At 36.8% G+C, this 12,762-nt stretch overlaps 1 protein-coding gene across 1 annotated transcript in view; it reads right to left on the minus strand.

Annotated features, from left to right (window-relative positions):
* Positions 1-7,531: 7,531 nt before the first annotated feature.
* LOC119786520 (suppressor of tumorigenicity 14 protein homolog) overlaps positions 7,532-12,762 on the minus strand; it is a 20,243-nt gene continuing 15,012 nt past the window's right edge. Inside the window, exons 9-19 of the mRNA XM_038289956.1 lie at positions 12,737-12,762; positions 12,518-12,633; positions 12,278-12,414; positions 12,091-12,195; positions 11,894-12,001; positions 11,700-11,816; positions 10,780-10,902; positions 10,429-10,615; positions 9,459-9,730; positions 9,076-9,212; positions 7,532-8,262 (exon numbers count right to left, since the gene is read on the minus strand). The exon at positions 12,737-12,762 is cut by the window's right edge and continues 78 nt beyond it. Coding sequence (XP_038145884.1) covers positions 8,101-8,262; positions 9,076-9,212; positions 9,459-9,730; positions 10,429-10,615; positions 10,780-10,902; positions 11,700-11,816; positions 11,894-12,001; positions 12,091-12,195; positions 12,278-12,414; positions 12,518-12,633; positions 12,737-12,762 — 1,490 coding nt within the window. The 3' untranslated portion in view covers positions 7,532-8,100. The remainder of the gene's footprint in view (positions 8,263-9,075; positions 9,213-9,458; positions 9,731-10,428; positions 10,616-10,779; positions 10,903-11,699; positions 11,817-11,893; positions 12,002-12,090; positions 12,196-12,277; positions 12,415-12,517; positions 12,634-12,736) is intronic.

A 12,762-nucleotide genomic window follows, 5' to 3' on the forward strand; every position in this document is an offset into this window, starting at 1 on the left:
GACCGCAGCAACATGAACATCTCCCCCCCACCGCTTCGCCCCCCCAACAGTACGGCGAGCGTTACGGGACAAAATGTCTTCCACGACGTCCGCATCACCTACCTTCTGATGTGATGAGGTTTGTTTACATAGATCATTTGAATACTGCCATCTATTGTTCCGAACCGTCTCAGTTCATCTCTCTCAACTTGCCGTAGTTACTTTCGAGCGTAATGGGCGATCTTGGAATCGCTAGTTTGTTGGCTCTGCGCTGCCGTAGCGCAAAGATGTCTGCCTCCATGGCTGCGAGACCCGCTCCTATGTAATTATAAATAACGAATTCTAAGGCAACGCAAATATTAAGGTTAAGAGACTGAGCTCGTAGATGATGATAAATAACATAGTTATGTATAATATATTACATTTCTGACTGTATATCCCTGTAATTATTACACACTGTAGCTTTAAATGCAGAGGTGAATTTCTCCAGTGTGAGATTATTAAAGTTCAATTATGTTATGCAATAACTTTATATCAGGCAATAACTTTATATCATGGCAACTTCATCAGCCCTGATTAAAAATAATTCTATCTTAAAAACCAAATCAGCACAAACAGTTTTACCTGCACAAATGAAGTAACACTAAAAAAGTAGGCTAGATAATTTTGATTCAATTCAATGTTTAGTGGGGGGATAGTTGACCATTTTAAATGCACATACCTGCACTAAAGAAACAATAACCATTCAGTCTATTTGCTGAGTTTTTTTTTTTTTTTACATCAGTTGGGTGTCAGATTCATGCAGCTAAACCTCTTCCTCTTTGATGATGCGGCCCAGGGTGTAAACCCTGTGCATCTTAAATGCAGAGGAGTGAACTACCTGCAGTACAGGGCTCACGGAAATAGCCACTCCCCCGCGTGTGGTCTGTGCCCAGCAACCCTGTGGAGATTGCTCATTTCAGCCACTTTTATCCGGATTTTGTTATTTCAGTCATGATTCAAATTTTATGACTATTGGTGAGGATAGGAACATAGGCCAACCAGTAGATCAACAGCTTTGCTATTTCAATCAGCTCTCTGTTTACCACAACAGAGAACCAAGGAGGAAACCATTGTTAAAATTACCATAAAAAGGCCAGACTGGGGCTAATGGAGAGTAACCTATGGACAATTAACTTTTATAGTTGGCCTTCAAAAAGCCCTGGCATAAATCGGATTAAGCATCAGACATGCCGTCTGAAAAAGGCACCCTCTAAAGCTGAGACAACTGCATCAGTTAGCTAATGAGAAGTTGTTTAAAAGAGTTTCATGTGGGGAAATTTTACTCTGTTCATTGATCTAAAATGAACTTTCTGCCCTCCTTCTTTAAATATGAACACCTGATGATCTCTTTATGTAATGGCCAGAGAAGGGCCTGTTTAACTGGGCTGTATTACTAGTGCCTAGATTGGAGGTCTTCAACAGGGGGTCCGCGACCTCAAGGGTGTCTACGGAGGTACTGCATGGGGGTCCTGAAAGTTTTGGTTGATTAGATTTTTTTTTATATTCCCCTCTGCCATTTTTTTCCACTAATAGAAATGTCTTTAAATAAACATTAACATGAATTCAACACACTGTAGTGAACCGATAAATGGAGGCAGAAGATGTCTTTCAGTCATCAGTGCACACATTCAGTGACACACAGGAGCTCCTTCAAGCTAGGCACCGTTTTATTCACAATACCTGTCCCGTCAACCAGGAATCAGAATCAGAATTACTTTAATAATCCCAGGGCGAAATTACTTCTGTTTCATGACTCCATCAGTAATAGAGTGACTATAGGACCAGTGTGATGTAACACAATTTCATACCATATATATAATTAGGGGGTCCCCGCTCCATCCCGCCATCAATTTGGGGGTCTTTGGCCTGGAAAACGTTGAAGACCCCTGGACAAGATAGTAAACAAATTGGTTAAAGGCTAAAAGCTAAATCCACAGATTCCCTAATGTAGTTATTGGAGCCCTCTTTTCATGGAGGAAAATAGCTGCTTTTTTTTCACATTTATTTTGTTGTTTGCTTTCAATCAATAGCCTATTTCCAAATTTGTGTTTACAACACTGATGGGTAGATGAGGCCTATTTAAGCTTTTTTGGACATTTCCCCAAAATTTATTGATGTTATGTGAATAGAATAGAAGAATAAAATTCAACTTTATTGTCATTACATTGTCAAGTACAAAGCCATGAAATTCACTCTCTACAATAAACCCATCCCTTTGGGGAGCAGTAGGCTGCCATTGTGCGGTGCCTGGGGAGCAGGGTGGGGGTTAAGGGTCTTGCTCACTGACCCAAAGTGCAAGCTTTGGAGATCCAACCAGGTACTTGCACTGCACAAGGCACACTCCCCCACTTTGACAATGTGTTGCTCTATGCTGACACTTGCTGGATCTTAAACACTATTGCAGGCTACATAGTTGAAACACACATCCTGCACATTGTTTTTATATATATACAATGTGCAGGATGTGTGTTTCAACTATATATATATATATATATATATATATATATATATATATATATAACCCTTGTCTCATCTTGTAGAACTGTTTTAAATTGATTTTGAGTCAGTGGTTCATATGACCTTCAAAAAAAAGTATTTTATTATGTATTTTATATTTATTATGGCAAATGCGCATACTTGAAGGAATGTTTTGCCCCGAACGCCAATCAAAGAGTGGAACCTGACTAATTGCACTATCATCTTCCTTTACTTCCACTGGCATGGCATACTATGTTTGCATTGTTTAAACAGTTATTGCACTATTCCATATAGTTGTTATTGGCTGTTATCTCATTCCTGCTCATTGTTCCTGGGATTAGTTTTTGCACAACTATGGTGTTTATTTCATGTTGCTTTTACTTTCACTTAATAGAATGGGTTTAAATATAGTATCAAATGTAGGGCTACATTTCTTTATTGCAAGGAGCAAAAGGCGAATAGTTTTTTTTTTCTGCAGGAAACTCATTCATCCAATCAGGAGGCTAAATTCTGGAAACTTCATTGGAGTGACCAAATTTATTTTAGTCATGGTACTTCCCATGCTGTTGGGGTTATGATTATGTTTCATTTAGGGTCTTTGTTGAAGCATATTGGTGATACATATGGCCACTGAGTAACTGTAACAGTGGAGATTGAATGAAATAAGATAATTATGGTGTGTGTATATGGATATAATAATAAAGTTATGAATAGTACAATAAAACAACAAAATATTCCACTGATCAGGTTGATTTAGGAGGAGGTTTCAATGTAACTACAGATGCGTCGATTGATTGTCTCCCCTCCTGGGAGCAGCAGTATATGTATAATGATATTTTTGTAAAGTAAAACTCTAATTCAAATTTGACAGACTGCTGGAGAATTAGAAATCCTGATACTAGACAATACTCCTGGTTTAATCCTTCTGGAAATGGCCAGACCTCTAGGCACCTAAATTATTTACACTAAAAACTCAAATGCTTACCTTACTAATTATGAAAAATTCTAATTTGCATGGCATTAATATTTTTGATAGGAAATTCAAAATAAGTCAATTCGCTGACAACACAACATTTTTTCTAAGAGATAAAAGTATGGGAGACGTTGCGCTAAAATCCATTTTAAAGTTTTGCTGTGTGTCTGCTCTGTCTCTCAATATCAATAAATGTTAATTTCTGCTGATCCATTCCAGCTCTGAGGCGTCTGTTGCCTCCATTACAGTTGAGTCTGAAGTTACATATTTGGGAATATTAATTTCGAAAAATACTATTAGAAGAGAAAGGGAAAACATTGGTAGTTGCTTGAATGGCATAAAGAGATCCTTGAGTCATTGGTTAAATAGAGATCTGACGATGTTTGGATGAATTCTTTTGTCCAAAGCTGAAGGAGTATCTAAATTGATTTATCCATGCCATCGTGCTTTTTTTTCTGATAAAAATATTAGGAAAGCCAATTCAATAATCTTTCAATTTATCTGAAGGAATAAAAATGCAGCCTAGGCGGAAGTTCATTGCTCTGCTTCATCCACCTGCAACACAGCCAATCAACTTTGAACCACACCTCTACGAAAGCCAATCGGCATCCAAAGTTAATCTTAAAAGGCCTCCGATACGCACTAGTCTGCGCTTGTGTGCAGGTGCTGGATACGCTGTGACTTCATTCAGATGACCCCGTTTCAACCCACCTCCAACCCCTCCTCCACCATCGTAGCTAAAGCTTAATCAAAGTGTCATTCCTCCTAGACTCTTACTGCGTTCCCTGTCTCATCTCAACCGGTCCGGCAGAAGACCGCCATGTTGAGCCTGGTTCTGCCAGAGGTTTCTTCCCAACGGGGAGTTTTTCCTCTCCATTGTCGCTGCATGCTTGCTCATTATGGACCGGTTCTCTCAACTTGTGTTATTAAACTGGACTTCCATCTTCCAGGTCCCTGAGTGAAGCTCTAGTATCAGCTCACGCAGTCCACTGGATCTCCCCATAAAGCTCAGCATACCGTCTCGCTAACCAGCAGTCTACAGACTGACAGCTTCATCTAAATTAAGTGCTACGTTTCCTGCTGAGGTCTGAGCGCCAAAGACAAAGTAATTGTATCAATAAATGTTTTCCTAATTGTCTTTCTCTTTCTGTGACTTTTTCAGATTGAACTCACTATTTATGACAATCTCATCTCATGAAAGATTATGATAAGGGTGGTATTAGCGCTGTAGATTTTGAGGCTCTGATCGATTCATTTTGGATAAATTGGTTAAAGACCTTTTTGTCTCATTCCAATTCAATGTGGTTTCATATCCCTAAATCTATATTTAATAAGCTTGGTGGCTTGGGTTTCTTGCTTAAATGTGAATTAACCAAGGCTAACATTTCACTGTCTAATTTTCATAAACAAGTTTTACATTTTTGGAAGATGATATTTACCCATAACTTTACCCCTCGTTGATCCATAGTGTGGAATAACACATCAATAGTAATAAATAGAAAATCTGTTTTTAAAACTGACTGGTATGAAAAAGGTATTTTGTTTGTATGGACAGTAATGGTGTTTTGCTAAATCATAGATATTTTACTTACAAATTTAATCTGTGCTGTACTTGTAAGAAATATATATAAAATTATGTGAGTTATTCCTTTAGCTCTGATCCATCTCATCCAAAACACCTTAAGATATTCAAAGGTTATTTAATTTTTACCCAAATTGAACATTGGAGAATATTGTGTGACTGATAAAAAATGTAACAATGTTAGGACTGGGACTGCCTTCAAATCTTATTTATTTAATGATTACTATAACAGTTTTTTGACAATGAATTTGCCTATATTTGAGAAGGTGTTCTCTAAATATGTTAAATGGCAGGTTTCACCAAAGGTTAAAGAGATTCACTTTAAAATCTCTCACAATATTTACCCAGTGGAAGACTTTTTGCACAAAAGATTTAAATTTGATTTAACATGCTGTGCCTTTTGTGAATGTCAAGATAAATCTCTTAATCATGTCTTTTTTCCTGTCCTTTTTCTTTTAAACTATTGTAGTGGGAAAAAAGTATTCAACTATTCACCCTAGTTAATTAAACAGAGGTCGATGGATTTCACTCAGTCTGTACTTTATTAATCATATCATATCTTTGCAAAGAGCGAACAGTTCATCATACATTATGGCACAGCATTCAGCCCTGTTCTGCCTAAGCAGCGTTCCTTCCCCCTTACTTACAGCAATGGAAAGTAGCCAGAGTCAAAACAAATTACAGACACTTTGGTTAACAGTAAAATGTTATGAATAAACCTTGAGAAAAAATCTGGCTTGTTTTGGGAAGAAGCAATATCTGGTCTACAAACACCCTCACGCTGGAGAATTGTGCTTAAATAGGATACATTGATATACGAAATAAGAGAAATTAAATTTTCTGACCACACTATGGAGAGATATTAAAAATGGGTTGTCCATTAAAATTGAGAGCATCCCAGAAATAATCATCTCCCACAAATTGTACAATGTTAATGACCATGATAAAATATCAGATTTGGTAAATATTGTGCTCTTGCATGTCAAATATCATATAAATTGCTGTAAATGGAGAGGTTCTACTCCTTGTTTAGATTTTTTTTCTAAACCACTTTAAAATGTATTTTACCTCATTCAAACATTTGAAAACTGTTACTGCAAAAAAAGTAACCTCCAGTATTTCTACTTTTTGTGTTAAAGCCTGCTTAATTTTCTATTCATTGGCCTTACCGTTTAAGTATATTTTCTTAGTTTTAGCCCCATGTTCTATTTTTTTTCTCTACCCATGTATACTGTTTGTTATATCTCTCTCTCTCTCTCTCTCTCTCTCTCTCTCTCTCTCTATATATATAAATATAAATGTTCAGTAGGGATAAAATAGAACTTGACATGTGGATTTTCGTGAAGAGCAGCCAATAATGGGCAGATTGCTTTGACCGGTGGATCAGTAGCCACCAGAAACAGGTCCAAGTGCAAGGAGGGGGGAGGCTGAGTGGGAATAAGCACTCGTGTGTAATATATTAAGGCCCTGTGGTATTTGTGCATTTGACAAATTAAACATGTGCACAAGGAGTAGATTATGAGCACCTATATGAAGTGAAGCTGCTTGTAGGAGTTTTTATTAAGTGTGTTTTTATTTAGAGCTGTAGGCCTTTCCTAACTGTGTCAGATTTATTGAATCTACTGGGTGAACACCTTTCAAGGATGCTCAGTGGAAAGAGTAAGCACCTCCACTTAATTATAAACTACATAGTAAATGCTATAAACATTTTTGGAAATGCAATAGCTTATTTTCATTTAATGAATTTTCAACAATCTCATGAACACTTTTCACTGTCATAATGCAGTAATGTGTATTGAATTTTTTTGAAAAGATCATTTCATACAATTGGGAATGTGGAAATATTGCATTGCTGTCACTTTTCAAGACGCACTGCCTATCAAAATATTTATGTAATTGGGTATTCCGCTGATTTGGATGCCTGTGTAAATTCTCAGTTATCCGGGTCGTGGCATCCACAAAACAGGCATACATTAGAAGGCAACCAGACTTTTGTTGTAGTCCTATTTAAAAAACATTGCCATGTACAAAGAAAAATTCCATCAACCCAGGAGAATGCGAGGTGGCCATTTGATCTGCATTTCAATTGAAATCTGCTTAAAAACAAATGCACTCCAATTACAGTTTGCTCCTATATGAGTTGATAGAATGGACATTTTCTTGGATAGATTTTGAAACATCGTTAGAAAAACTGAGCAAAAAATGTAATACTTCACATATCATTAATTTAATGTACACCTTACTGTGTTCCAAAGGACCCATGTGCGGCTACAAAAAAAAAAAAAAAAAAAATCAGAAGCTCTGAATCTTCTGGTGATTGTATCAGTACAGTGCCAGCTTCCTCTGTACTGAAAAATGTCTCAAACAAAACAATGTAATGCATCTGAGTGGGTTGTTCTTTCAATAAGATTCACTTATTTTAATAGTTCATCATGGCAATCACAAAGAAAAAAAAGTCATCTATGCTTTAACAAAAGGTTGTTTAAAATAATTTTATTAGAAGCAGACTAAAATAAAATACATATTTACAATCATTATAGATCAATTTGACTGCATGACGCGGACTTTGAAACTGGTCATGAAAAGCAGAATGTTTCTAATAAAATATTATCCATGATGGAAGCTCATGTAAAAGTAGACAAATTGTAAGAATTTTCAAGGAATATATCCTAAAAATTAAATAATTCATACAAACAAAAAAAGATTTGATGAACTAAAGGCAAATTAGCTTTATCTACAAGATTCATCAAGACGGCATTCATGTGTAAATTTGTGTAACAGCAGCAGCTAAAAAACTGTTTCATACATCATATAACATTTGGCTATCCATCAAAGAATATAAAAAACATAAAAATTAAAGCAAATATTTACATTTAAAAAGTTTAAACTATCACCATTCTCCTAAAAAAAAAAAAAAAATCACAGTAAGTTTTATAAGCATATAAACAAAGAGAAGTCTAGTCTTCTGAATCCACTGGAGGGGCGGTCACTTTTAAAGTCCTATTAGATGATTAATCCAGGATCTTGTCCGTTAGGTCACAGTAGGCTAAACTCCAGTTTTCTCTTTGATCCAGCCACGAAATTTAGTGACTGCTGTATAGATTCCAGGTTTGTTCCTACGAGCGCAGCCATCACCCCAACTCACCACTCCTGCAAGGAACAACCTTCCATTGCTTTCTGGACAGGATAGAGGTCCGCCAGAATCTCCCTGAAAGAAGGAAATGCAGATTCAGTTCAATCTGTTTAAACCCCGTAATAACATGAAGATGAAAACTGTCACCAAACCTGTGAAATGTGAGAACATCATAGAAAAATATGAACAAATCTAAGCATTATGATCATATAGCCTCTGGCTACCTGTTACCTGCTAATAATGCTACAACTAGGATTTTGAGTGTTATTAAAGGTAGCATATTTTTAAGAATGGGCTATGATCAACTCATTTCCAAAGTACAAAATACTTAGGTTCTGAGTTTGAGCCCCACGCCCACAGACTGCCACTCTGCGCCTCTAAGAAAAGACCCTTAACCCCAGAAGAATTGCTCAGGTTTGAGCACTGAAATTACACGAGAACTACAGTAACTGATATCTATGTCACACCAGGACCTCCAGTAGGAACTAAATAGATATGTACTTGTTTTGGTTCCTGAGGGGTAGATCATTTGCTATGAAGAGCAACATTTGGCAAGTGAGCCTTGAGTTTAACTCATATTCCGTATCAGCAGTTCTCTGCCCTGGTCCTCCTGCCCTGCATGTTTAAGATGCATCTCTGTCCTGATTCAAATTATGATGGAAGATTCATTTAACCCTGGTGTAAGGAACAGGATTGATAACAACTTCTAATGTATTTGAAATGTAAATATGATTAATTTTATAAAATGCCTTAAGATATAATTAATTGTGAAGCATCCCTACATCAGAAAACTAAAATGAAGCAAAAAAAAAGAAAAAAAATATCAATGAGAAGTCAGATAATAAAAAGACCAAAAAAGTGAAAGTAAAGGAAAAATTATCGTTTTACCTGACAAGCATCCACTCCTCCCTCCAGTATTCCAGCACAAAACATCCGGGAGGTTACTTGACCTTTCATTAAGTCGTTACACACCATTTGGTTTATTAGTCGGACCTGAGCTTTCTGTAGTATTCTGGCTGCACTTCCTAAAAAAACATAAAAAGAAAAAGATCATTGGAAAACAACATCCTACTGATAATTTGCTCTAGGAGGACAGCTGTGAAAGAGAACAAGGTGTTAAGCTTATAACATTAAGGACGAATGGTGACATTTTTTCCAAATGTTTAAAATATCCATCTATGTTGTATTTCAACCATGTATTGAAATAAATGTCAAGTCGAAGTAATAATTGCAGCTGAAATAAAAGCTCTAATGTGTTGCTGCGTACTCACCTCCCTCTCTTGTTGCTCCCCACCCTGTGATCCAAACACTTTTACCGATGTCAAAGTCATGTTGAGCGGATGGAAGGCAGATGGGCTGGATGTAATCTGAGTAGCTGACTGGACTGTTCAGCTCCATCAGGGCGATGTCATTGTCAAAGGTGTAAGCGTTGTAATAAGGGTGAGGTATGATCCTCTTTAGCGTCCTCTTCACTGCAGGATCTCCATTTCGATTCTGGTCTCGAAGGCCTGAGTAAACCTCCCAAGTCTCTGGACGAGAGAATCTGAAATCAAACGAGGAAACAGATTAATTACTTATACTTATTATACTTTATTTTTATTTTTGTGATCACTCTAGAAATATTGCTGGTGTGTGTTTGTAACTGTAATGGCTTCTTTGCACATCGTGCTTGGCCAGGACATCCATGTAAAAGAGGAAAACAATCTCAGTTTTTTTAAAGAAATAACTACATGAAATTCTAAAAGAGTAAATAAAACTGTGTTTTAGATGAGGTGCAAAATTACTTAGCCAGTCTCTTTTTGTGTGTATTTGGTTGTTTATTTCTTTGAAATATTTTTGAAGTTGAGAGCATCTCAAAAAGTAGTTATTTCATAAATCTGGATAAAAAAAAACAAACAAACTAAAAATAGACAGCCAGTACATAATATATACTTAGAATACTTACTTACAGCACTACATAAGTTTTTTTCATGGCAGTTGTGTGGAGAGGGAAGTTTCAGAAAATAAAAAAAAATATTTAATCATATTCCCATATCTTTTAGTTCTGATTTGTTTGGCCCTGTTGGTTCAGGTAGAATAAGACTGATAACTTTGGTTTATTACGTCTCATCAACACAGAATAAAGAAGAATCCTCCGGATCATGTATGCCAACTGTTGAAGCCATAAACTGTTATTCTAATATTTAACAAAAGAACTAGCTTGGTTAAAAAAAATAAAAAAATAAAAACCCTCAGCTTTACCTTATGCTACCGTCATCTTGCACGCAGTGGGCAGCGGTGACCACCCATTTTGGACTGATGAGGGACCCTCCGCACACATGGCCGTATGATTTAACATGAAGGCTGACCTGCCATGGAAACTCTCCGTCTTCTGCGTCTTGTCCTCCAACAATACGCACTGTCGACTTTAACTTCTTTTTCCCACAGTCTGTAAAACAAACAAACACAAAACAAACAGATGTAAGAGGACAGCCTTTGGCAGCTTGCCGTCAAACAGGTGGAATTTTAAAACTGGTTTGGTTGGAAAAGCTCAGAGCAGAAGATAAAGACGATGAGGCATTTAATCTCAGACATGTTATATTTGAAACATACCACAGTTCTCCTCATCTGAACCATCTTCACAGTCCTTTACTCCATCACACTCTGGGTTCACCTTATTGATGCAAATATTGTTCTTGCATTTGTACGTAATGTCACTGCATTCCAGATTCGATTCTGGGGAGGAAATATGACAAAAATAACATCAATTCTGTAGATGACAGCCCTCTGTAAAAATTATGAGATACATTTCTGATTTAGTAACACATGTGGAAGAGGCTCAATTTTTTAGGAAGTGAACAAACAAAAGTAACCTTTGGGCCAAAAGGTAAAATAGGTGTAGATTTCACTTGGAATGTGAGCAAATGCAAAACCCAACAACAGAGAGCTGCGTCCTTTCATCTGTTGATTGAAATAGCTGTTCTCAATGAATCAGTCTTCTTGGTCATGGCAACCACAGGACAGGCTTAAATCAGAGGCAACCAGAGCTTTTTAGGTTTTCCTTAGAAGTTTCAACCCCTATTCCAAGAGTTCTTTGTGTATTCTGTAGGCTTGCAGTGGAGAAAAAACTCAAACTGTCTTCAGAAAGACAGAGCCAAAGTCTGGATGCCACTGATTTAGGCTGTTTTTTAGTAATCAGGATGCTTGTCTACTTTCAGTAAAATAAGACTTAGACTTAAATTTATTTTGTCATTTTGTATACACGAGTGTAAACAAAAAGAAATTTCATTTAGATCAGCTTTAGACAATGTCATATTTTAAAGTGCAGCCTTGAAAACAGTAATAAATACATAAATAGTATTATAAACATATGACTTCATATTTAAATAAAATATAATAATAAAATGACCCATTTTACATAAAATTCAGCAGTCTAATGGCAACTATTACAGAATCTGCTGGACCTGCATCGGAATATATGGGCAACACCAACTTTAAGTGATAAAAACAAGAAAAACATCCTCTACTCTTACTTCCTTTACAGTTGAGCTCATCTGAACTGTCTCCACAGTCGTCTCTCTCATCACAGACCTTCTTCTCTGAGACACATTTTTGGTTCTTGCAGGCAAATTCTCCACTTTTACATAAGCCTGGAAAAACAAGAGGACATCTGACAAACTGGCCCATAACTGTGCCACAATAATTATAAAAAGTAAAGAGTGCTTACCACAGTTCAATTCATCTGTGTTGTCTCCACAGTCATTTACACCATCACATTTCCAGAACTTGGGCTTACAGAGCCCATTTTTACAGGTTATCTTGTCGGAGCTGCATTCTTGAGAGGAAGAGGTTGAAAAATAATTTACATTAAACTGACTTGTTAATAAAACCAGAGCTAAAACAAGTAATCAGTAAATAACATACTGCAATTTTCCTCGTCACTATTGTCTCCGCAGTCATTCCAGCCGTCACATGTTAAGTTACGATCGATGCACCACTGATTTTTGCAAAGGAACTTATTTGGGCAAGCTGTGGATGATGCAGAATGCATGAAAAATAGAAGGAAGCTCTGGAAAAAAACATTAAATGTAAACATAGCTCTGCCACTTACGATCTTTGATGTCAATGGCCTCATATTCTGCTAAAAAGCCTCGGTCCACGTAGGAGTAATCAGAATGAAAAGACACCTTTATTTTGTTGGTTTTGCTGGTTTCTACCAGTGTCCCTTTGAGGTTCTCTCCACACAGTCTGAAAAAAATATTTTCAGAGAAGTGACTAACCTGTTTGCCTTAAAAAAAACATACATTTTTAGCCCAGTTTAAAATCCCGGACTAATCTTTGGTGAACTTACTTCTTTCCATCATCGATCATGACGTAATCTTTGTTACAATTTTTGCCATCCTCCTGGCCAGGCTCTGCCAAGAGCAACTTTTTGAATGTTACTTTCACTGCCTTATCCTTAGGGACCTGAAATAAGAAGGATAGTGAGGCGAAATCTTAACGACATAGAAGCATGGCTACATAAGAGCACAATAAATCAGTGGAGAATGTGTCCACGTGGAAAACTCACTTCGATTTCCCAAGCACAATCGATTT

This window comes from Cyprinodon tularosa, unplaced genomic scaffold (genome assembly GCF_016077235.1).
Source record: "Cyprinodon tularosa strain WSP-4 unplaced genomic scaffold, ASM1607723v1 ctg274, whole genome shotgun sequence".
In the NCBI taxonomy this organism is placed as follows: domain Eukaryota; kingdom Metazoa; phylum Chordata; class Actinopteri; order Cyprinodontiformes; family Cyprinodontidae; genus Cyprinodon; species Cyprinodon tularosa.